Here is a 25,126-nt window from a genome sequence, read left to right on the forward strand (position 1 = left end):
TTTTTTTTTTTTTTTTTTTTTTTTTTTTTTTTTTTTTTTTTTTTTTTTTTTTTTTTTTTTTTTTTTTTTTTTTTGGACGTTACAAAGATAAAATAATTAAATTAATAAAGCACAAAATGAAACACACACAGCATAGTGACGAAAGCAATGACGTGGAGAAACATCCTTACACGTCTAGCATAGTCACTGGGCAAAATATAATTAACCTAAAATTAAAGCAAGCTGTAAAAATATAATATAAGCAGTAAAAGGATAAAATAGAAGAGCCAAGGTGCAAATATATTTTTCTGATAATATAAACAAGAAAAAGAAGAAGAGAGGCAATATTATGAATGCAGTTGAATGGTTAAGGAATTAACACGTGTCCAAAGTTTGAATGTCAACCTTCCTCCCAATTGTGACTGAAAATTTTGACCCGATAATATTTAATTAATATATTGAAATTGACTTTCCTTTTGGATTTCAACCTATAAAAACCCCAAAACCCAAAATCTTTCTTCGTCTTTCCCATCGGCTCAAACTCCAGCTTAATCCAATAATAAACAGTCAACCACTCAAATATGGCTTCCAATTCCACCAGTTCCTGTGACACGAAGAAATACAAGGGCGTACGGCGGCGTAAGTGGGGGAAGTGGGTGTCGGAGATCCGAGTTCCGGGCAGCCAAGAACGGCTGTGGTTAGGTTCTTACTCGTCGCCGGAGGCCGCCGCCGTGGCTCACGATGTCGCATATTATTGCCTGAGAAGACCCTCAAACCTGGACCACCTCAACTTCCCGCCGACGGTGCTGCCCTTGACCAACCACCTTCTTATCCGAGACGACATGTCGCCTGGCTCCATTCAGAAGGCAGCCTCCGACGCCGCCATGGCTGTGGACGCACAGTATATATGTAACAACTTGCCTGACCGGGGCAGCAGCGGCGGGGCAGGGACATTTCAGAACTATACGGCGCCAAATGATCAAGATCTTTCCGTTGAAGATTATCTGTGAGTGTTAATTTGATGACGAAATCAGCGCGTCCTCGAATCAACGGCTGGGATGGGACGAATACGATATGTATCAAGTAGCGATCAACTTTCCATCAGAGTGCTGCCGGGGTCAGCCAGGCTTTCCAACTTTCGATGGTTTAGAGTCAACACTACTGATTTAATTGTATATATTAATTAAATAAAAATACTTTGAAAATTGTGGTGGTTTAGAGTCAACACTACTGATTTAATTGTATATATTAATTAAATAAAAATACTTTGAAAATTGTGGTCGTATCCTAGGAAGTAGAAAAGCTTTTTTTTTTTTTTTAAATTTTTTTTTAAAATTTTTATGGCAAGTATTTATGTAATCCTCATGGTTAGCCACCCGATCTCTCTCTTAGTGAGAGATTTACACACTTAAAAAAAAAATGTTTCGTTTCACCCTCCAAATGAGATGTGGGATCTCACACTCCACCTTACTTGGGGCCAGTTTCCACACCTTTAAAAGAAATATTTTGTTACTTGGAGCCAGTTTCCACACCTTTAAAAGAAATATTTTGTTTTCACAATACACCTCACTTGGGGTCAGCATCGCTAGCACACCGTCCAATGTCTGATTCTGATATCATTTGTAATAGGAGGATTGAGTTTAGAAAGGAGAAGTGAAAGAGAGTGGGCGGGTGGGGGAGGAAGGAAATGGACGGTGAGGGGAGGTGGAGGGCGACGCCAAGACTTGACTTGGCGTGTGAATACGAACAAAATTCAACCTTCAAAAGTGGGAGTTGCATTTATAACAAAAGGGATGAGTATTACGTTGGCAGCCCTGGCCATGCGCCGTACGGTAAAAGTTTGAATTAATATCAGATATAGACACATTCTAAAGCTATTTTGAATCGATCAAGCAAATGTGAACACAACACAATACTGTCTCTACATAAATTACATTTATAAGTAGGTATTATAAGAGATCGTTGTTGTCCTTAGAGAAAGAGATGAAGTCTGCTAAATTTCAAAAGCCAGCTAACTTCTGTACATTTGGCTTTCAGCTTTTATGGCTTCAACTTTGATTACACCTTCAGCTTCAGAGATTTTTAATGTTCCTTCATATAGAAAACTACATATCTTGCTTAGGCTTTCTGCTCAACTCTGAATAGTCACCGCCCATCAATTGCAATATCTCCTCCCACAGTCCCTCTGATGAGGAATCTGATGCGCCTCCACAGATTAGATTTGAGCTACAAGCTGCCACATACCAGTAATCTGATTCAATTTCCTCCCTCAATTGATCCAGTTGCCACCCAGCATAACCCACAAAGAATCTGAAGTCCTGAGGTTTAAGGATTCCCTTCTTCACCAGCACTGCAGCTTCATCGAGGCTGTTTCGAGCGCCAAAGCAGAGGCCTGGGATCACTTCTTCAAACCCATGTAGTTTTGATTTTTCTCCTGTTTTCAGCAAAAACATGCTCGCCTCAAGAGGCCCCCCAAAGTGTAGGGAGCAATCAGAAAATGTAGTTGCTAGGTCAAGATTGGTTGGTTTCATGTGCTTGATCTTTTTGTGGAGTGGGCGGTTAATCACAACCCCGAACGGCCCCTCCTGAGGATGTCTGCTTCCAGATCTGAGGAGAAGGATGACTGTTCGCTCAAAAGTGCGAACACCGTCCAACTTCTCTGTGGCAACAAGGACACAGCCAGTCTCAGGTACAGGAATAGGATGTGCCCACTTCAGGCCGAGAGTCTTAGACTCGTGAGCATTTTCACTCTGGACGTCCATGTCAGCTTCGACCTTTTCTGCCTGCAAAATATTCACACCACAAAAAATAGTTGCATTGGAGTTTACATTTCTTTCATTGAACTTGTTTTGTTTGAGATCATGTTCTTCAGCAATCCGATAATAATACTAGAATAAGACGACAAATAGCATTTCCAGTCGGACACCCATAATAGAAAGCAGGACAAAAAACAAATAAAACAAAGCAGGGGACCGGGACCCAACAGGAGAAAAAATTGAAACTAGAGAACTCAGATCACTTTTGCTCTCACACCTCTTTGACAGAACTTTGCAATACAACTTTAGCCATATATGAGCAGGTTTCTACCCTGAGTAAAAACTTAGAGACGTGGTATCTCATAATTACAAAATTATACCTCTTTCTTAATAAGGAGTGTGATCAATTTTGATTTAAAAAGAAGAATGAGAAATCACCTGCTCGCGTGAGAATAAGTTTGCTCTGAATTCTCGCCAGTCCAAATTAATATGATGCGCTTTCTTGGAAGAAGTTTCATTACTTTTGCTGGCATCAGAAATATTGTTTGATTTAGCGTCGTCTCCAGGAACTGAGTGATCTCCATTTTCTGCACTTAAGAAATCAAAACAAAAAAAATGATATTTATCATGGTAGACATAGTAAGAGGAGTCCTATTAACATAGAGGATAAAAAATAGCTCAAATAGTACAGATGATAATATTAGAATGATATTCATAAGGAGAAGCTACCTACGATCCGTGAAACAGTTCACTTTAATTTAAAACATCCAGAGCCTCTCCAAGGGGATGGCGGTACCTAACTTTCATAAAGTGGAGAAGCTTGTTCTTTTTCAGTTACCAAACCTTCCTTTTTTCACAAAGTAGAGAAGTCCCACGAATCTATAGCTATCTCCAACATAACACTGAAGTAACATCTACTAAGATATACCACTAAACAACGTATTTTCCTCCTTTTTATAACTTTTTGGAGGTCAGTTGAAGTATTGGCTTGCAATGTTTCTATGATTCCTTAATTCCAAGCAATTGTTGAAGGCAGAAACACAAATCTTTGAGAACAGTTAGCTTAAGGCAGTGAGCGGAAAAAGCACATGTAGAACATAATAAAAATAAAAATAAAAAAAAGAAAGAAAAAGGAAGAAGTTGATTGTCCTCGACATGTGCAGAGCCACAGAGGATAAAAACATAGCAAATGTATAAATGGCATTAGAAGCATGGAGGGACGAAAAACAATACCAAAGACTAACCATCTATAAGGAGTACCATGTATAATTTTAGATTTTGAACTTTGAAAGATATGTGACTGGAACTCAAAACTGTAAGCAGCAAACAGGATGAGCACACCAGTGGGCCAAACAACCAATTTTTAGATTGAAAAATGGAAAGTTAAGAAAAAAAAAATCCCCTAACATCCAATTTCCATAGGCACTTGTCCAGAAGAGCGAAGTCTCGCCAGATTTTTTAACAGACTTATGATAGAGAAAGTAAAATAATACAACAAGCAGAGTAATAAGTAATATGGAGATTGTAAGAGAAGTGAGGTATGCACAAAGAAAAATTCCAAAACAAGAATTTCGTCTTTAAGTGCTATAGTGACAAGAGCATCCTCCTCTCAAAATACAACACTTTTTCGAAGATTGATACGACATCATACTAATCTTATTGGGAAAATCAAATATTCTTCGCAGGAATTTCTAACAAAATTGATCCAGCAACAAGAACTAGAAAGAAGAGGAAATTTTCAGGAATGAATTTCATGGGGCAAAACTCGAGTGTGGAAAGACCTATTCAAAGACTGTGGACTGTGGATGGTTGTTAGTTGATGGGCATGTTTGTCCATGTCGATTCATCACAATCGTTTGACCACTATTATTCTCATTAGCTACAATTCAGTGACTTCATTTACCTCTAAATGCAGATATACAAGCTTTCACAACTAAACACCCATACCAAATAGGCACATCTGTGAAAATATAAAGGTTCCTCACCATAGTATATAGTTACGAATTGGGGAGCATGCCGTGAAGCACTCAATACAATCTTTGTGGATGCGCACACCTGCAGCCTTGAGGGTGGTGTGTATGTCTTCTGACTAGCATTGATTAAGTTTGAGCCTGTCTGACTTATATATTAACCTTCGGCTTACTTTCTATAACTAATGTGCATAGCCCCACAATACCTTACTAGAAACAAGACTTTTATCATTTAGTTGATCGTTCTTAAATATTTTCCAACATGGATCATATCCCAACTCTTTAATTACATTAATGAGTAGGGAACCCGCAAGAAAACATGCCAAAAACAAAAGATTTTCCAACCAAAATATCATTTTAAAGAGGAAAAAATAAGGTAGTTCGGGAAATGGATTAGTTTAACAACACAGCACATAAAATGAGAAGAATTGAAGATAATGGTAATAATGAAGGATCCACACACTATGATGGCCAGTATACAAAAGCAAGTTACAAAGGGGAAAAGACTCCCGAGAACAGAAGAAAGTACCGAGTACCATGCATAACCAAGGGGCTTATTTGGCAGCTGGGCAACTAAAACGTATGATGTTAATTAGGAAAACTTGCTCGTCCTAAGCTGGTATTACATAACTGTACCGAAACTCCGAGAAGCATGATGCTACCAAAGGTCATGTCCTGATTTTAGGTTTCGAGCTTACTTAGACGATTCTGCAATCAATACTATATCATACTTTCCAGCAATCATAACCAAGCAGAGCAAAAGGCCATGGAATGTCAAAAGAAATCCGGAAGCCATGACGTGAAAGAACCTAAACAAACAAGAACAGAAGGAAATTGGGGACGAACAAACCCCAAGAAACGAAGAATTCTGGAAGAAAATAAGTACCAGGAGACGGAGAATTGTCTTGATTCTTCTTCGCAATCGCTCTCACCAGAAAGGAGCGAGAGACAGAGACGGGAGAGCAAATCCTGGGCCTGAATACTCGGATCTCAAGCAGGCGGAGAAGTTGAGCGCCAAAGGGATGTGAACAAGAAAATCTCCTCGAAGGCTTCGCCAAAGAGCAAGAAATGGGTCTGTCGGGAAAGGAGTGTTTGAGTGAGAAGGGCGGTGGAGGAGTGGCGGTGTTCTTGACATTTACAGCAAAGAGATCCATATCGGAAACGAATTTGGCCGGGAAATTAGATAGAAGCGTCGGAAAGGATGATCCAATCCACCCGAGAACAGTAGAGATGTGGAGAAAAGAGAAAAGGAGAGAATATTAAGGCGATATATATTGAAGATAGAAAGCCAAACAATCAGCAGCTAACAGTTAAGGTGAAGGCAGAGAGAGAGAGATAGAGAGAGAGAGTGAATGAAAAAGAGATGTAGAGAAACACAGACCGAAGATGCCATAATTTAGCGGACTTAATGTTCCCCGCCTGTTACGAGAACCCACTCTTTATTTTTGGAAATCATCAAATTTTCCAAGGTGTCTCACACATCTTTAAATAATTATATTTATTTTTTCAAATTTTATAATATTCGTCTTTGTATTACCAAATTGTAAGGTTTTAAAACAATGTTTTTTATAACAATATTCTTCTATCTTTAAATAACTTATATATTATTTTAATATATGTAACATTTTTGTGTTTTTAATAATTTAATGGGTTTTTTTTTTGTTATAAATTAATCTTATATTAAAACATTAGTTTTACATGTTAGTTAACATTTAAAACAATTGTGAACTTTTCTTTTAATATAGCATCAAAACTCATTTTTTATTTGAAATACTAACTTATTGTAAAAGAAGATGATTGCATAGTTGATAGTACTTGTCTTAGAACATTATATTAATACATCATTAAAATAGAGAAAACTTTGAGAGAAATTAATTATGATCGTTTTTTTTAAATGTTGAACAATCGCGGTTGAATAGATAAAATAAATTAAAATTTTCACATTTCAATAAACATAAGTTAGCTATATAGAACTTGTTAATTAGTAAATTAATATATTAATTTATTTTAATTATAATATATGGAAAAATAATCTTGTCACAAAAAATAAAAATGAGTGGCGCTCTAATATAGGAGGCAACATTTAAGCTTCATATGTTGTAAATACGCAAAGAAGATTGGAAAGTGAAGAAGCCCAGCCAACGTGGAACATCATCAGCGTATTCATCATAAACAAATCCACTAGCTTTTATGGAAACGGCAGAGACATGTAAAGCTAAACAAAGCTTGGGGTTACGAGAATGAAACCACAAGGCAAAACTGTTATGTGCAACAGATAAAACAAAATTATGTTCCTATGCTTGCCTATATGAACTGGGAATTGAGATATCAACCAACAATGCCTTTCTTGCCTCAAGTTCTGAGTCTTTTGAAGGAGGATGACAAGATCCGAAAGAGTCCATCTGGGTTATCAGCATGCACCTGTTCATACAAAAAGCATGCATGAGATGCCTCCTCCAAAACAATGAGTAAATCCACTTCCAAACCATCCGTTAAGATAAACCGAATCAATTAAATGTGGCTTGGACGAAGCATCACAAAGGTTGTAGTTAAAAAGAAAAACCATACCCAATGACCCGCATCCTCAAGGACATGCATTTCAACCCCACCTCCCTCCTCAACGGCCAGTTTCTCTGCAGCATGAATTCTCCGAATGTCTTCAAGTGCCCATCGGTGCAAGCTTCTTTCAGCTTTCAAGAAACTGATATGCACACCACGGGGAACATCTTCCACAATTTTCCTACAAAACAGTCGTACGAGATTGTGGAGTCTACTTGGGTGATCAAACTCCAAGCATTTAAAAAAGAATGTCATAAACAAAAAGTATCTAAAGTAACTACCATAAATCTGTCTCTTCATAGGACTTATACATTTCAGCAATGCCCTTGAGATCAAACGCCCATGAAAAGCCAGATGATGATGAACCACGAGGCCCAATAGGTCGAAGGTTAGTAACCACCCACTGTGAAACGATGGAAAGTTCAATCTCAAACCAAAAGCAGGATTGATATCTTATAAAAAAAATTGATATTGATATATTACATAACAAGGTTAGTTAGGGTTATAAGCAGGATTGATAAACACCTACTGCAGCAAACTGAATATCAAGAACGCTGAAGTCACAAACCAAAGCAAAAAAATTATGAAAAACACAAACAGCGTTTAGCAATTTCCTAAGGGGCACTTCCTTGAATTAGGAAATAAGACATCTCTTACAAAATGATTTTAAGTTTGATGTCCGATTCAATTACATTATCCACAAAACTTACAATCGGGTGTCGAGCTTTGACTTGTTCTCTCATACATTTTGTACCCCTAATAAATACCCCCTACGTATTTCATGCACTACATAAACATTTGTCTTCTTTTTTTAAAAAAGTTCTAATCGCTGAAGTTTTACCGTGAAACTTTCTTCCTTCTTTCTTTTATACGTGTTTTCATTGCATAGTATGGTGGTCTCACCCTTGATTCCTAAGTTTCGAATTTTGGGTTGTGTCATTTTGGTATCAGAGCCAGACACTAAGTACGCCAGCGATGACGCTAGGCCCCTAAGGGGTGGATTGTGAGATCTCATATTGGTTGGAGAGGGGAACGAAACGTTCCCTATAAGGGTGTGGAAACCTCTCTCTAGTGGATGCGTTTTAAAACCTTAAGGGGAAGCCTGAAAAGGAAAGCCCAAAGAGGACAATATCTGCTAGCGGTGGGCTTGGCCTATTACAAACATGTTCCCCAACCAAGACTTGTCCACAAGTAGAAACATTAACGGAAGAAATTCAACAATAAATAGGGGAATAGTTGCAAAGTTGACTAAATATTTAAGCGAGAGACTGAATCAAAATAAACATCCAAATAATGAATGACGTCTTCGTATAACAGATGCTAAAAAAAGCTGCTAAACACCAGACCCCAAAAAGACATCTTCGAATGCTATACAAGCTCGAAGAAATTGCTCGACTAAACAGTTTAAGAGAAAAATCATATACCTGTGCGACATCCTTAGAAAATCCATGTTGAACAAGAGCATTCACGACATCCTGCTTTGAGGATACCTGTCACCCAAATATATGTATATGAAGTGGAAGAACAAAAGAAAGCGTGAAAAATATATAGTGGAATCTCCCGATGAAGATATTGGAATGTGGATATTATAATATAAAACAAAACAATTAGCACCACGAGGCAATTGTAGCAAGAATATTAGAGTGGTTCAAATGCTAAAATAAAAAGATAAACAAAACCAACCAGTGGGGCCGTTTCCTTCCCCCCAGCCAAAAGAGAGTGAGAGAAACGACGGGGATAAAAAAGTACACTGCCATTTTACCTCATTTCGCAGCATACTTAGGAAGGATATTAATTTTTCAGGATGGTCCTCTCCATCTCCACCAGGTCGAACTATACCAGGAGTGGCATCGAGAACCCAAACCTACAGAAAGAAAGAAAAAAAGAAAATAAACATTATGAAAAGGAGGGAACATAAAGAGAAAGGACACAAGCTCTACTTCGATTCTTTGAGGAAAAAGCTTCCACGTATGAACATATTTATAGCATTTAATTACCTTCCACTCCAGAATAGAACATTAATTAATGACTTCTCTAAATTTCTTTCTGTGATTAGAGCATTTCCAAATTCCCAATACCTACGTATTAAGTTTAAAAGAGAGAGTAGTCAGTAGGAAAGAACCTACTCTCACTGGCCGAGCAAGAGGTTTAGCAGCCTGTTCTACCATACTCAAGACAACTGCAAAGAGAATTTTAAGGTGCAGTAAGCACTAGTACCATTAGCACTTGAAAAATTCCTAAGATTTCATGTCAAATTGAGTTAGTGTACATTCCATGTTACGTTATAAAATACCTTTTCCTCCAAAGCTGTGTCCAACTAGAACTCGAGGTGTTATTTTCAGCTGTCGGACCTAATAAACAATTAATGGAGTTCAGAAAACAGTCGTATATCTTTCTACATCACACTTAAAATAAAGAATATAGTGTCCTCGAGGAGAAGGAGCAAATGTAAATGATTTCATCGAAAACTAGACAATTGAAGCCAAATATAAGTTCAACATACTATCGTCAATCACTTAGTTTTAATTCTTTGTATACCAAATACAAGGCAGGGGATGATGGCACAAAACATTACATCATTTAGCTACAAACGTATTCATTCATATATAATTAGACTAACAAATTCAAGCAATCCCAACGCTCATTTTCCTACATAGACACTGTAAAATGAAAAAGAAAAAAAAAAAAAAAATACTGTTTCCATTCTAATATGTATGCATAGACACATGCACAAATGCATTGCATGTGCATTATAAGAAAAATATTTTTAGACCAAAATGAAGAGGTCTAATTTTCCATAAATTAATATAATTAATTATTTTATGCAATGTCCGAAGACCACGCACCAGCTTCAATACATCAAGAGCAGTAGCAGAAACAGTGTGAGGGCTCATCTTCGTAGTAAAGGTTGAATCACCATGACATCGCAAATCCACCAAAAGAAACTGCAAAATAACAACAAATGAATGAATGTAAGCTCAACATCATTAAAACTTAAAACCAAGATGCACTCCTTAAGTTTCAGCCAATGGTGTTTAGATATTAACACTTACAAATGCAACCAAAAGATTGAGAGAACAGTAATTGGATAGATATAAGAACACTGAGCAAGCTTCAAGCATGAGTTAGGCGTTACCGTGTGGTTTTTAACGCTAATGCAAGCATGAAAAAAATTGTCTTGTGAGAAACACAAAAAAGAAAATTTAAAACATGCTTTAAGTTGTAGCTTCAACCTTTTTCACTCCAAGAAATATATTTTTTAGAGAAAAAAAAGTAGACCCCCCATCCCCAATCCTCCCACACCATTAGAAAAGTTACCTGCCATGCTGGAAATTCTTTTGCCAATCTTCTAGCAAAGGTTCCTGTAGCATAAGCTATCAAGTGAGCACTCCAACTATCAAAGCTACAGTTACAAAAGGCCAAAAATAGAGTTATGATCTTCACATCTAAATTTCATATCTATTCTTTTACATGTGCGACACACACACACAACACTCGGTCCAAGTTTCCACCATCTTCCTACATTGTCGTCAAGGATTACAGCATATCTTTTTTCACGGATGTGGAAAATTAGCAAGTGGATGCAAAATTATACCGTTAAACTAACATGATGGTGTAAATTAATTCCCTTAATTCAATAATTCATGTGGACCTGAAATACAAAGATATCAGGTTTTATTTAGTGCAATCTTCCAAATGATAATTATCGTTTAAGGTTTCAAACTCTTGTCCTATTTAGTTCGTTTGATTGTCAAGCCATTGTGAGAACATCAAGTGAGTCTGTGGCTAAATACTATGTGATCAAACCGACCCATCTATCATGACAAAAGATCAACACCGGCGCCATGTCACTTAGCTATTCAGCAATGTGGCAGGTTAAGAAAGATATTCAATACAACTCAAGAAATCTAAGTACATACCCCAGTTCTTTCTGCTGCCTAGAATTCCATGCAGAAAGACTGCTGTTGGTGGATCAGGTGATCTATCCATTACATTACTCCACTTTACCTGCTCAGATCATAGAGAAACACCATTTAACAGTAGATCCCACAGAGCATGTGACAGCAATACATACACCTTCATCTCCCTGATATTCGGTAATTATTTATACATAAAAAGGGAAATCAGATTGCACCAGAACCTTTGCAGTTTGCACAATCTCTGATTCTTAAAAATATAAAAGAAAACACACTAAAGCACATTGTTTATAAGATTACTGAAAAGAAAAGAAGTTCTAAAATATTTGATGTACTCTTGTTTATTGAGAGTGAGAGCTCCAGTAGACCCAACTGACAGAAATTCTACAGAACGTTTATGATTTGAAAAGGTAAATATTTGCAATTTTCCAAATTTTTGTTGGCATGTGTTAGAGTGAAAGATCAAAGAATCCCACATGTAAGATAGAAAAACAAAATAAGTTCAACCTGGTGGCTCAGACCAACTCAAATGTCAGAACTAAATTTCACTAGTCAGTCCTGTCACTAAAGTCATACATGAAAAATGAAGAAAATATCTACATACAAGGCCCATGAAGAGTAAAAGGGATGCATAAAACTTACGAGTGCTCCTTGAACTAGATCAAATGCCTGTGAAAAAGAATCATAGCCCAAGTTAAATGAAAAACAGAAAGGTAAAAGTTTATGTTCTTTGATATTAAAGAGCATTAAAGCAACAGAAAGTTTAACACGGACTGGCAATGGCATTAGCCTTGCAAGCCTTAGAGGAGAGTAGATACCAATACTTCAGAATTCATTTTTCTGAGATTTTGATGTGCAACTGTCTCATCCAACAATGCTGCACGGATAGATGAAGGTTTAACTGCAATCCTTGAGTGACCATAAGCAAGCCGGGGCAAGAGCAAGCCATTCTGCAGAAAACACAATATAACACATACTAATCATTTTCCAACCTGAAACACAGTTTCTTGGGCATGCCATCCACAATTGTAACATAGATTAATTCTGTTCAAGTAACAAGTTAACTATAAATAGCAATTGAGATACCATTTTGACACCATTTGGTAATAATAAAAACTCAATCAACGTGGTCTGAGTGACTGAGCAGACATTAAGTTTCTAGGGGATGTAAGCCTTAACAAAAATTAAAGGGTAAAGCTGATATGCTTTCCTCAAGTAGGAAGACGAATAGGCAATTAGGCGTGACTTCGGAGCGAGTTATTGTCTATGTTGATCTCTATGGAAGAACCAGTTGAGAGCCCGAGAGGCGGTGATTTGTGGCAAAAGTCAATGGTTCAAGTCCGTTTATCTCCAACCCGTAAACTTAACTACACAAAGCTATATGATAACACCCTCTTTTTGATTTGGCAATTCAATCTATGATTTTTCATCGATAAGACTCTTCAATTTGGTAACACCTTAGAATGACATGTAGTTAAAGGTGAGTTCAAAGTAGGAAAGGGTTATAGTGGATAGCTACACACCATCCACCCCAAGAGAGAAGGAAGGGTGTATTAAGTGATGAAATACTTATGAGAATTGAAAATAAACATAGATCTGAAAATTTTCGTCAATCTTTTAATCAACTGTCGAATCCATAGACAGACAAGAGAAACCTAACAGACCGAAACATCATAGTAGCCCGAAGAAAAGAAAGTAAAGGTGAGTGGTGGCAAGTGAAATGATAGTAGCCTAGAACATAAAAATGGGATTGTAGCTTATCTACAAATAACTCCCTAACATAATAAAGTTAACCTCGGTGTTAAAGTATTGATATAATTTAATTTATTTGTTTAAACTTTTAAGTTGATTGATGAATACATAGAATAGACTAAGAAATCACAATTGCACTCTTCCGGTAGCTGAAAAACGATTATGCGCCACTTGTTCTAATTCAGAGAACAAGTCAGTCGTGTGAAATTCGGACTTTGCGGACAGTATCGGCATACGCCCGAGTCTCATGTCACGTTTGAGAGAATATTTTACAAAATGTGAGCGAGTAAATAAGTTGAAAACAATTTTAAATAAAGTAATGTTATAAGCTAAAAGCGAAAAGGTAACAACGACGACTTTGATAGCATGTAACCCGAGTAAGAAAAATTGGCAACTAGTCAATATCCTACTGTACATTTGGGGGATAGTGACATTTCCGCTGGACATGTTGTATGACAGACCGTGAGAGAGAAAACGAATAAATATGGACGGTTTCGATTATTGCGTTGCAATTATGACGTCGGTATTAAAAACTAGGGAGAAGGGGGGAAACTCATCTGCAATATTTTCTTTTGCATTTACCGTTTAAATTTTATAAAATCGGTAAAGAAAGAAACAATGTGAATAATAATTATTAAAAAAAAAAACCTGAAAAGGACAGTTGAAAGTGGCCGGATTAGCAGGCCGACTGATGCGGCGATCGAAACGAACCCTGGAGCTTGTCTCGGCCAAATGAACAACGGACCCCGAAAATGTCGCCGCAAAACTCGCAGCTATCGGCATTGCAAGGCAGACGAACATAAAAAGTAAAGCATAAGCCGAGAACTTCCTTTTGAGATGGAAGATCCGGCGGGGGAACGTGTAGGTGCAGGTATTGTATGCGAAATTGGTGCAGAGGACGGATGACGAAAAATGAAAGAACAAAAGAGGAGGGGAAAACGAGAGGCGGAAAGAACGAGGAAGGTTCTCTGACGCGGTGTCCCTAGTTAGTTGGACCATCCAGGGATGCGCGGGCGACTCTTTGCCTGGGGCATGTTTCACACGTACGCATAACGCAACCAAAAGACGGTGTTGCCTAATGCCCGCCAACAATTATGATTTACCATTTTTCTAAATTAAGGTTAAATTATACCTGATCCCCTAAATTTGTAAGGGAGAATGTTCCATAAATTATTAAAATTTTTATTATGTATTTAATAGATATTGTAAATCCACCTCTCAAGTTTATTTTCATTAGTTTCTTTAACTCTCATGTTAGTAGCTATTTTTCAAAGCAACCCTCTGAAAACCAAGGGTTGTTTGTTGTTGGTTCAAGGTTTGGTGAAATCTTAAATTGGAAAGTGTTATGTGACAATTCACCATATCTCAGAGAGAGGTCTTTTTCCGCCTGTAGAAAATATTTGGAGGCTTATGGAGAATACAACTCACACTCCCGGCACGGTGGCACAGCAAACACTCAAAAAAGCTAGGCAGAGAGAGGACTTGAAAACGATGAAGGATTGATTCAAGCTAAATTAAGCTAAATTAACTTCTTCCCATCCAGTCTCGAATGATCTTTATTTCTACAACTTCTATTTCTTAACTATAAAATAAACCTTATTGTGTAAAGGGTTATTAATCATGTTGTACTAAAGCAAGTTAAGTATTGAACATACTTTTGAAGTATTATTGTGTGTTTTTTTACGGTAAGATTTAGACCGTACAATCTATACACAACATTTTAATCACAATAAAATGTTATCGGCATCCCTACCAAGAATACTTTGATATGTAGTATTGTCATTTGTATTTTTATAAGTAGGATTTATTTTGTGTTTTTATATTTTAAATGCATTTTAAAACTTTAAATTCAAAATTGGGATATAATGAAATAAAAATAAATTCTGAAAAACAAGGCTAAAAAAAAACAGATATGTCTAACAGTTAATCCCTAAGTTAAAAACTATAAAGCAAAATCGGAGTACCAAATAAGCTTAAATTTTAGTAAGAAAAGAAATTAATTTTATTTTGATGGGATGGGTCATGTGTAGGTCTCATTTTAGGTTATTCAGCAACAATAATAATAATAAAAAACAAAAAACTCAACTCTTTGATCCAATATTTAGAATAACTAATACTTCGAATGATCCAATTCTACCATACATTCTTCCATCTCCATGCGGAGGAGAAAAGATGCAAGGCTCAATTCAGCTTCAGCTGGAGTTCAGGCTGGGCCAGCGAGTCCACTTTGTCGGTGATCCCCGACGTGTCGGAACAGTGGCTTTCGTAGGAACCCTGGAAGGATATTCAGGAACCTGGATCGGAGTGGATTGGGACGACAGCAATGGCAAGCACGACGGCTCCATCAACGGGGTCCGGTATTTCCAGGCAAAGTCAGAACGATCTGGCTCTTTTGTTCGGGCTCAGAATCTGAGTTTCGGCGTTTCGCTTCTCCAAGCGTTGGAGCTCAGATATAGAGGCGACTCTACCAAAGAAGAAGAGGGTATGTATCTGCGCTATCAATATCTGTCTAGTTGCTCCTAACATGGCTGCCTAATTGTGGTATATCGTACACTTAATCTTACTGCCTAAACTCAAATTTTATTTTCAACTTGTTTAATGTAATTCAACGGTTGCGCTGAATTTGTTGGTAATGGGTTGTCCTGCGTTGCCATTTGCTCTCTTGCAGATGAAATGTACGTACTCTCAGCCAGTGACAAGCGTGTATCTGTTCAATTCGTGGGTAAAGACCTTATTAAAGACAAGCTTAGTCGTTTTGAGGAGTTAACTAGTGTATCGCTGTCTTATATGGGTGTTAGCTCTCCTGGAAATCCATGTCAGATTGGCTCTGTCTTGCCAAGTAAGTTTCTTGACCTCATTGAAGTATACATTTGTCTTCTTAACTTCAAATACGTTGTTGATTTTCATGATGCGGTTTATATGAGAAACATTGTATTAAACCAGCGTAGCAAAAGACCACACTCAGACATTTGGAGCTGAAGCATTTAATCATTGATGATCACCCTTTTAAAGTTGATGCCAAGCTTCTTTTGATGAATTTTACGAGATCTTTCTTTGGAATGTTTGTGTAAAGAAACAATAAAAATTTTGGGAGAGAAAAGATATAGGATCACTGTTTTATGGGATAATCTTTTGTCCTGTCGCTATTTATAATTCTAATGTGATTATATATGTTTCATCTGTAATGTCTCCATTTCAGACGTAAAGCAGCTCGACCTTACTGGAAATTTGCTATCAGATTGGAAGGTACGTGTTGAAGAAAACCATTATTGTTCACCCTCTTAGCAACCCACACTGAAAATGTACAGTCATAACTTGCAATTAACTGTGGTTTTAAACACCAGTCTTCGACTCCACCATAGAGTTTTTGTTGTTTTTTCAGAAAATACTTGGGTTTATGTTACGTTGATCAGTTGTTTACCTCTTCAGGGTGAAAACTTGGTAGAACACATTGTGTTCCTTTTTTCGCTTGAAAGATGAGGGTTGTCCTTTGCTTTTTAATATGTGGTTGTATAAATTCAATCAGTTCGACGTATATGTGCCTTTTTTCAATGGCCAAACCAGTGAATTCTTAACGTAAATGTCTTTGAGGTTTGTTCTGTATCGTGCCCTGTGGGAAGGTCTGATACCCTGCTGAACAATTTTTTCGATCTAGTCCCATCAAAGAAATAAAAAAGATGGAAAGAAAGAAAGAACGAGCATCTTTCTTTTGTTTTCCAAATTGTAATTTCTTTGTTTGTTGGCAGTTTAGTAGTTCTGAACATTATTGTCTTATTGTCAACTTCATATATTCATGCAGGATATTAGCATCATTTGTGACCAATTACAAGCTCTTGTAGCCCTCATTTTATCGAACAACTTATTGTCACGTGATATCTCAGGGCCTGTTCAATTGAATCACATTCGTATTTTAGTTCTAAACAATACTGGAATAACTTGGATGCAGGTTAGTTGTTAGTATGGTTGAGATATATATATTTTTTTTCTTCTCCTTATCCTTTATATATTCATATTATATGTGGAGTTAATTTTATATGATAGGTTGAAACACTTGAACATTCTCTGCCAACAATCGAAGAACTACATCTGATGGGAAATAAAATAAGCACAGTAACGGTACTGATTGAGATCCTTAAACTTTGTAATTGTTGGATGAATACATAATAATTTAGTCTCTTGTTGCAGTTGCATTGCATTGCATTGCATTGATTATTGATTTCATCTGATGGGAAATAATTTAGTCTTTCAATGCTTGTGAGTTGCAGAAATGAATCGAATAATAGAAGGGTTTATAAAGTCGATTAATCCGTTTACAATTGTGTCACTTAGTTCTATAATACGAACAACTAACCTGTATTTCTGTTGAGATCTCGTTTTCAGCCAGAATCATCATCCCCTATGGTCCAAGGATTTAATCTTCTGCGACTTCTGAATCTGGAAAATAACTGTATAGCTGAGTGGAGCGAAATATTGAAACTGGGTCAATTAAGAAGGTATTGTTGTTTTATTATTATTTTGTTCTTCATTGGGACAATTGGCTGTTGTCGAACCCTCGCTTATTTCACTGTATTTCCTTTGAATCTTTGACTATGCTATCAGCTTGAAGCAGATTCAGTTGAATAACAACAAATTGAGTCGTATATTTTATCCTAGCTTGGATGAATTACACAAGTTATTTGGAGATGTTGAACCACAAGGAGACTGTTTTCCATTCCGAAATTTGCGAAACCTCTTTCTTGGTACATTATCAAGGTTCTTTAACAATTGTGATCTCTTTATAGATTCTTTTAATTACTTCTCTGACTTGTTCTATTTCTGTATGTACTTCAGGAGGCAACAACATCGATGATTTGGCCTCTATCGACTTTTTAAACTCGTTTCCTCAGTTGATTGTAAGATTTTAATATATATTATTTCAATACGAGGGATAGTTCTTGAATTGAAAAACCTAATAACATTGGCAGATACATTATCGACTCGAACTTCAAGTTCTTTATCGTTTTATTTATTCATTTCTTTTTCCTTCAAGGACATCAGGCTATCAGAGAATCCAATAGCTGATCCCATGAGGGGTGGGATTCCCAGATATGTTTTAATTGCGCGATTGTCTAAAGTTCAAATAATCAATGGGAGTGAGGTTGTTTGGAAGCATTTGCTGTCCTTTTCTTTTTCTCATTATTATATTATCGTTAACCCGAAAACTTTTTTCTCATATATTTTTTAGGTAACTCCTCGTGAAAGAAGAGACTCTGAAATACGGTGCGGAAATCAATATTTTAGATGCATTATTAGTTTCCTCCCCTTCTTTGTACTAACAAGGATATATTGGTAATATGAGTAGTCTTGATATAACCAGAGGGAGTAAGGGTGCGAGTCTATAGTCTATGTTTAAGATGTGAAGTTATTATGAAGAACATTTGAATCCTTTCAGGAAACTGTGGTTCATTCGAAGTTATAAATTTCGAACATTTGTATCCGTTTATTCAGTGATTTCAATTCTTCTTGCAGCTACGTACGCATGGTTATGTCAAAGTTGGATAGCAATCCTGAGGAAACATTAAGGCTACATCCTAGGTAACTGCATTCAACTAAAACTGAACTTACCCCGTGCTGCGCCCCGGGGAACGTTATTTTTGTTGATATATTTATGCATCAGGTTTGAAGAGCTTAAGAGGTTTTATGGGATCGAAGATAATAGGGTATCGGTCGGAGCTGGTGGACCTCAGAAACTGGCATCTGGGCTCATATGTAGGAATGAATCTTGAATTTGAGATATTTGACATTTTAGAACATTTCCTTATCGTCGCTGAATAGTTGTTTGATAAATTTATCCAGCAATCACCCTGAATTGCGTGGGAGCATCAATCGGGGAGAAGCCACCATTGACAAAGAAATTACCACTCACTACTACAGTTACTGTCCTTGCTTTTTTATTTTAACATGCTGTTTCACTGCTTCACTCTAAATGACTCTTTCCATCTTTAGGTTGGCAAGTTAAAGATGCTTTGTGAAAGCTTTTTCAAATTAAAATGTATGAGGCTAAAGTTGTATCTTCAAGAACAGGTTTGGTCTCCTAATTACTCAATACCCAACTCATTAACCTGCTGCAACTGAACACACCTTACATTCTCAGGATTCCCCCGTGCCGATACCGCTCGAGGACGATATGGCATCTCTTATGGATCTTGGGGTTGCTAATGGATCCAACATTCTTGTGGATGAAGAGAGTTGAAGGAAATAAACCCCCCATAGGTTCTTCAATTTTTTTCCTTTTTCCTTCTTTCTGGCATTCCCATGATTCCTGCTCCCCAGATTTGGAAGATGTTTTTAATTGTTGGTTCTCTACCGGATGTTCTTATATCATTTGACCAAGATTCACAGCTTAAACAAATCGTGAAATCACACTGAATTGCCTGATCTTCTATTCTATTTATCTGCCTCATATTTTGTTTCTATAATTCATTATATTTAAATTAACTGTGTATATATAAATTTTTATAAATATGTCATTCATTAAAGCAATTAATGATTCCAATGAATTAATTCAAGATAAATTACTTATTTAACTGTAATTTTTATTAATAAAATAGAAATTAAAGTGTATGTCGTTTTTCTTTTTCTAATTACCATGAAAATGCTAAATTTTAGTTACATCCATTTTAAATCTATTTACAAAAAAATCTCAAATTAATTTTTTTGGTCCCCCAATATAATAAAAATATATTCTTAAACTAAATTCCCATGACAGGGAGAGCCAGAAAATTTGCCCTTTGCAAGAACCAAACGACTGGACTCCAAGGAATAATAATAATAATAATAATAATAAATAATAATAATAATAATAGAATAAGAATAATTGAGACACATTTCAATTTTCAAGTAACCACCGCACCGCTGCAGTGCGTCTGCCACCGCCGGTCTCTAACCGTTCCAGAAGCCAAAGCCCACCGCCATCTTTTCCCCGCCGAAGCTCCCCTTGGATCGAACACGCAGGGCAATCAGCTCAATGGCTATTGATTCCCATCTTCGCCAGGAGGCATCTGTTACTCGACTTGGTCTCATATAATTCCAGCCCTTTTACATTGTTCTTCGTGGAGCCAAATTCTTAAACCGCGCCAGTCAAACTCTATTTCGCCCTTCCTTTTAAGTTAGAATAAAATTGCTCTGCAGGGTGGCGTGCGTGGTACTTCAATTGGGTGCTGCTCATCTTAATTGTTACGTTATGTGCTTGTGTGTTTCTGGGATCTCGAAGTATTCAGCTGGGTGTTGGATTCGGGTCATAGTCGACGATTTTCTAAACGGAAGATAACTTGCTCAATCCTCTGAGCTAACCTGTCCTGCAACTGCTTCGGAACCTCTTAGTGATAGGTTCCGAGGCAAAAATTATTGTATCAGAGGCCGGAATGGATGTAAATAGTTCGAAAAATATGGGTGACGATGACATGTTGATTTCGGCAGCTATAGGTTCTTCTGTCGTTCCAGAAGCGTCCCCTGATTCTCTAAAAAACACGCCATCTAACATTGCGAAATTGGAGGATGTAATCGAGCATTGCGTAGGTCGGCAGAAGTATCTTGCACAGACAAGGAGTCCTTCCGACGGCGGCGATGTCCGTTGGTATTTCTGTAAAGTACCTTTGCTTGGTAATGGTGAGTACTTTCATTTTCTTCATCTTCAATGGTACGTTTTCCAATGCGACCTGTGAATAATTGACGAGAAACGAACATACTTGAAAACCAAGATGATAATAATTGGGGCAAATTTTTAGGTTTTCACTCGGAATCATATCCGAAGAATCTAAGAAACTTGTTTTAGGAAGACTAATTCAAAAAATTTATACGGCCATTTAATACCGTATAAACTTCTGAAACTGTATATACGTATATATAATGTTTATGTTGTCTACTTGAAAAATTAAAGTTGTAATATTGTTGATGTTCTGGTTAAAAATTGGAGTTCGCTAGGAGATTTAGAATCAAAGGGCTTTCTAACCTTTTGATGACTTTCTGCTGCTTATGTTTGGACAGAGGTAGCTGCATCAGTTCCTAAGACTGAAATAGTAGGGAAGGGTGACTATCTTCGATTTGGCATGAGGGACTCTCTCGCAATAGAAGCATCTTTCTTGCAGGTGCATTTTTCAACCTCTTGGGTACTCAATTAATGCTTATTTTCAACCATATTTCATGAATTGCTTGTTCAATGTCTTTCAATGTCTTTTACTCATGAGATCATAAAATGATCACAAACAAAAGAGAATGACTAGCAAACAAAAAGGGCTCATCAAACCAAGCTCAACTCCGAATCAAACTCGAACAACCACCACAACAATTAAAGATGAGATAAAAAGAACCAAACTAACTCCGAGAGCGAAAGCCCCAAAGTTCGAACTGCCAAAAGAGAATGCAAAAATAAAAAAAGGGGCTCTTTGGAAACTTGATTAAAAAGTAACCCTTAAGAAGACGAAGAAGAAAATTTTCATAATTCAAGACCACAAGCTTCAAAAAGACTAGGCACCGAAGAGGGAGGAGAGAATCTCCTACATTTTCTTAAAATAGCTACTCAAAAGCATAAAAAAGGGAGTCTTTTATCTACATATCTTCAAAGTGAGTAACCATTGGTTACACAAGAGATTTCACACTGCTTAGGCTAACTTGAGATTCAACATCAAAGTCATCGTAATGAGAGAGAGAGAAAGATGAAGTATAGGGCCTTTCGTTAAGGGAATCACCTCAACAACATTGTATGTACCTTATGTGGCTAAAAATTTATGGCTACTAGAAGAGATTGAAGGCTTTGATAGAACTAATGTTTGATGAGTTTTGACTATTGCTTGTCTTACAGAGAAGACGTGAACAATTTTCTTCAACACTATCTTTTCGTTCATTGTTCCTTTGCCAACTCTTTTTGGAACTAGATTTTTCTGTATCATTCCAATTTTATTGAATCTTCTCCAAGGGACTAGATATTTATCTTTTGAACTTTGGAACTAGATTCTTAGTAAGTTTAACTTGGTGCTGGGTCGCTTTATTTCAATTAAAGATATGGTGGAACCTACTCTGTATGGACATAGATTGAAAGAGGAGAGCTGAATGTTTTTGGAAACACTATTTGGCTGGTTCATGGGAATTATGTTAAGGAAGGAATTGTAGGATATTTAATGCCGTACGTGGGAAGGAGGGCATCCTTTTGATCTAGTGATTATCGTCACTTCAAGTTGGTATACTCTCTCAAAATCAGTTTGTAATATCTCTCTTTTATGCCAACTGGAGTACCTTTTTATATGCTAATTTGGGTCTTCTCGGTTGCAACTTTTCATCATTTTAATAGAAGTTATTGTCTCTTTATATGTATGTTTCTATGTGTGTGTGTTTCCATGTACATATCTCAACTATTTATTTATATATGATTTTTGTTTTATCTGCTTCTTTTTTGAAGTAAATGGGAAAAAATGGTAAAAAATTATTTACATTTCTTGGATTTGAATGTAGAGAGAGGAAGAACTACTTTCTATTTGGTGGAAAGAGTATGCAGAATGTAGTGAAGGGCCAAAAGAAAGAGCTGGTTCTAGTCTGAAGATTGATAAACAAAGAAACGAATCTGCTTCAGAGGTCGCTAAATTAGCCAAGTTGTATGACATCGAAGAAGAGCGAGTTGGTGTCCCTGTCAAAGGAGGACTCTATGAGGTCAATTTGATGTAATCTATAATTTAAAGAATTTTTCTTCTTTGTTTAATACTGGCACCATCTTTTATAGCACTATCTCGTTTTATACTAGCACCTTCTTCTATCCAATTGTTGCTAAGCGTAACACATTTAGGCGTAGTTTCTGTGGCATGGAAAGCATTTATTGTTTTTCTCGTGGAATGTGTTGTACAAAAACAAAGATTTGTTTAAATGTCAAAGGTTGGGAGATGTAAGTTATGTTATTTCTTCTGGTTAATGGGCTTATCAAAAGGGGATAATTAAGAAAAACTTGAGTTCCTAAATGTCAACAGTTCATGACCAATTGAGATATTCGTATCACTAATTAATGTTTGCCTACTGGATAGATTTATTATAGAGACTCGAACAGTGTGGTCCACTTTATAATTACTTTCTGCAGGTTCCTATTTGTTTTGATCGAATGGATTTAATTAATATTTTCTTTTCTTCTATTAAGAATATGAACGTTACAAAAGTTAAGGGTTTTGTAATCTTTTAATGTATGCTTTCTGTTTGATTGAAGTCTTGGTGTTAGAATATATTTTAAATATCATATCCAAAGTTAAATATGTTGTGAAAGTATTTCTTTTTTCTGTTTAATATACAAATGCTTGCAACTGAAATCATATTATGTATGCAGGTAGATTTAGTGAAGAGGCATTGTTTTCCTGTATATTGGAATGCTGAAAATCGCCGTGTGATGAGAGGTCATTGGTTTGCTCGTAAAGGTGGACTTGATTGGCTTCCACTGCGGGAGGATGTTGGTGAACAGTTAGAAATTGCCTATCGTAGTCAGGTTTGTTTTTTGTTCTCTAAGAGACCTCCTCCTTTTTCTTCTCCTTCCATTAAAATAAAAAATAAAAAAAGATCATCTTCTTTTATTTTTATCCAATCACCGAATTCTTGTTTGAAAATTTTGTATGCAAAGCACCGCAAAGTTTTCACGATGAAGAAAATGCTTCCATGTGAAATGTTTTCATTTATTGCTGTTTAGTTTCTTGTTTATTCTCATTTATAAACTTGAATTTTCCTTTTTAAATGTCTTAATAATTAGCAAGTTATGGATGAAGATGCTTTTGATCTAGGTGTGGCACCGGAGAACATTTCAGCCATCTGGACTTTTTGCATCTCGAGTTGATTTACAAGGATCTACCCCAGTATGTAAATTATTTGGAGTTCGGAGACTTATTTTGTTGTCTCATCATTACATGAAATTTAGGCTCCTGATTTATCTTGAAATCCCTAATGTAGGGACTTCATGCTCTTTTCACTGGGGAAGATGATACTTGGGAGGCTTGGCTGAATGTTGATACTTCTGGTTTTTCTAGCGTGATTAGTTTGGGTGGCAATGGTATTAAGTTAAGGCGTGGCTATTCCCCATCTAATTCTCCTAAACCTACTCAGGTTTGTATCTCTTTTGTCTCGTAGCTCTGTTAGTATAACCTTGCCGTTGTCTTAATATTTCACCCCCTTCTGATGGAAACTTCAATTCATAAGAAAGGACCGTTATTGGCGGATTCTTAATACTACTTGATATGGGGGGAAAACTACCATTTTGAGTGAAACCTCAGCTCTAATATTCTTACATTAAACGTTGGTACTTTTTCTTGAAATGTTGAAGCTCACTAAAATGCACTCTAACCTCTATCCATCTTTTCTTTATAATTTCTCTTGAAAATTATGTGGCTTCTTTCCACTATATGCCTCTACTGTATTTTGTTTTCCATTGAAGACATTTCTGACTTTGATCCGTGCACATGAAAAGCATTCAAGATGGGACTCCCTCATAGAATAATAGTACATCAATTCCCTCTTAGGAATGCTAAATAACTTTCTGCTAGATTGAATGATAAAAAATTGGGTGGATGCGGAAGTGAAATTGTGTTTCCTTCTGAGGACGAAAAAAAAAGGTTAGGTTTACTTCAAATTAGAGGAAAATGAAAGGCATTCTATCCTCTTTTTTTATTTATTAATTTTCTCTTTCTTTTTTCGTTTTATATGAACTTTTTTTATCATTGTTCTCTCCTCACTTTTTTTCTTCTTCTAATTTTCAAGGACGATTTGCGTCAGCAGAGGGAAGAAGAAATGGACGATTACTGTTCACAGGTACGTCTGCTATCATTGAGCTTCATGTATTCATATTATATCCTTCTCAGAAATTTAGGATATGACATTCCAATTTTTTCATGTCTGTGTCCTACCGTTTTTTTCTTTTTTTTTTTCTTTTATTATTATGTCCCTATTAAGCTATAATTGATTATTTCTGAAATATTAGTAAGCTATGGACGGTAATCCACTTCATTTTAGTTTCAAAATAATTTAGTAAAATATGGTAGTTGAAATTTTGTTCTCTTCTTACAAATTTCATTATAGTTGATTTTGTTCCGATTCTCCTTTGCATCCATTTTCAATCATAAATGGGATTATGTTATTGGACTACTACTTTAGATAATCATGTTTATTAATATGTGAATAATACCCCCCCCCCCCCCCT

At 36.5% G+C, this 25,126-nt stretch overlaps 5 protein-coding genes across 7 annotated transcripts in view; 3 read left to right on the forward strand and 2 right to left on the reverse strand.

The window, feature by feature from the left end:
- Positions 1-415: 415 nt before the first annotated feature.
- LOC111445395 (ethylene-responsive transcription factor ERF020) lies at positions 416-1,158 on the forward strand. The gene has a single exon (XM_023083742.1). It carries the CDS (start codon positions 561-563, stop codon positions 987-989), a length of 429 nt encoding a protein of 142 aa, XP_022939510.1. The 5' UTR covers positions 416-560; the 3' UTR covers positions 990-1,158.
- Positions 1,159-1,784: 626 nt separating this feature from the next.
- Positions 1,785-6,099, reverse strand: LOC111445188. Of its 2 annotated transcripts, XM_023083429.1 has the most exons (4): positions 5,592-6,099; positions 4,721-4,846; positions 3,174-3,322; positions 1,785-2,762 (listed from the first exon to the last, which is right to left on the reverse strand). In XM_023083429.1, exons 1-4 carry the CDS (start codon positions 5,857-5,859, stop codon positions 2,085-2,087), a joined length of 1,221 nt encoding a protein of 406 aa, XP_022939197.1. In that variant the 5' UTR covers positions 5,860-6,099; the 3' UTR covers positions 1,785-2,084. The 2 variants fall into 2 exon arrangements, with proteins under 2 accessions (XP_022939197.1, XP_022939198.1); XM_023083430.1 differs by lacking the exon at positions 4,721-4,846 and having other exon boundaries at positions 5,592-6,093.
- Positions 6,100-6,775: 676 nt separating this feature from the next.
- LOC111445615 (putative esterase/lipase HI_0193) lies at positions 6,776-14,001 on the reverse strand. The gene is made up of 13 exons (XM_023084116.1): positions 13,582-14,001; positions 12,000-12,131; positions 11,824-11,850; positions 11,185-11,272; positions 10,583-10,626; positions 10,111-10,209; positions 9,558-9,615; positions 9,391-9,443; positions 9,027-9,128; positions 8,689-8,754; positions 7,546-7,667; positions 7,274-7,445; positions 6,776-7,126 (listed from the first exon to the last, which is right to left on the reverse strand). Exons 1-13 carry the CDS (start codon positions 13,930-13,932, stop codon positions 7,058-7,060), a joined length of 1,383 nt encoding a protein of 460 aa, XP_022939884.1. The 5' UTR covers positions 13,933-14,001; the 3' UTR covers positions 6,776-7,057.
- Positions 14,002-15,013: 1,012 nt separating this feature from the next.
- On the forward strand, positions 15,014-19,362 carry LOC111445549 (tubulin-folding cofactor E). The gene is made up of 15 exons (XM_023083997.1): positions 15,014-15,415; positions 15,602-15,772; positions 16,133-16,179; positions 16,733-16,879; positions 16,975-17,049; positions 17,314-17,426; positions 17,533-17,672; positions 17,764-17,825; positions 17,963-18,070; positions 18,158-18,192; positions 18,442-18,507; positions 18,590-18,681; positions 18,769-18,845; positions 18,919-18,996; positions 19,067-19,362. Exons 1-15 carry the CDS (start codon positions 15,106-15,108, stop codon positions 19,163-19,165), a joined length of 1,620 nt encoding a protein of 539 aa, XP_022939765.1. The 5' UTR covers positions 15,014-15,105; the 3' UTR covers positions 19,166-19,362.
- A 454-nt stretch (positions 19,363-19,816) lies between these two features.
- The window catches only part of LOC111444941 (phospholipase SGR2), a 12,195-nt gene continuing 6,885 nt past the window's right edge, over positions 19,817-25,126 (forward strand). Inside the window, exons 1-7 of one of the 2 annotated variants that reach the window (XR_002710762.1) lie at positions 19,817-20,580; positions 20,959-21,059; positions 22,420-22,614; positions 23,273-23,428; positions 23,718-23,789; positions 23,884-24,036; positions 24,688-24,738. Coding sequence is in view for 1 of the 2 variants with exons in the window: in XM_023083094.1 (XP_022938862.1) it covers positions 20,337-20,580; positions 20,959-21,059; positions 22,420-22,614; positions 23,273-23,428; positions 23,718-23,789; positions 23,884-24,036; positions 24,688-24,738 (972 nt within the window). In the remaining variant the exon portion in view is untranslated. The remainder of the gene's footprint in view (positions 20,581-20,958; positions 21,060-22,419; positions 22,615-23,272; positions 23,429-23,717; positions 23,790-23,883; positions 24,037-24,687; positions 24,739-25,126) is intronic. The other variant, XM_023083094.1, reaches the window with a different exon arrangement.

The sequence above is a fragment of the Cucurbita moschata genome, unplaced genomic scaffold (genome assembly GCF_002738365.1).
Source record: "Cucurbita moschata cultivar Rifu unplaced genomic scaffold, Cmos_1.0 Cmo_Scf00007, whole genome shotgun sequence".
Taxonomy (NCBI): Eukaryota; Viridiplantae; Streptophyta; class Magnoliopsida; order Cucurbitales; family Cucurbitaceae; genus Cucurbita; species Cucurbita moschata.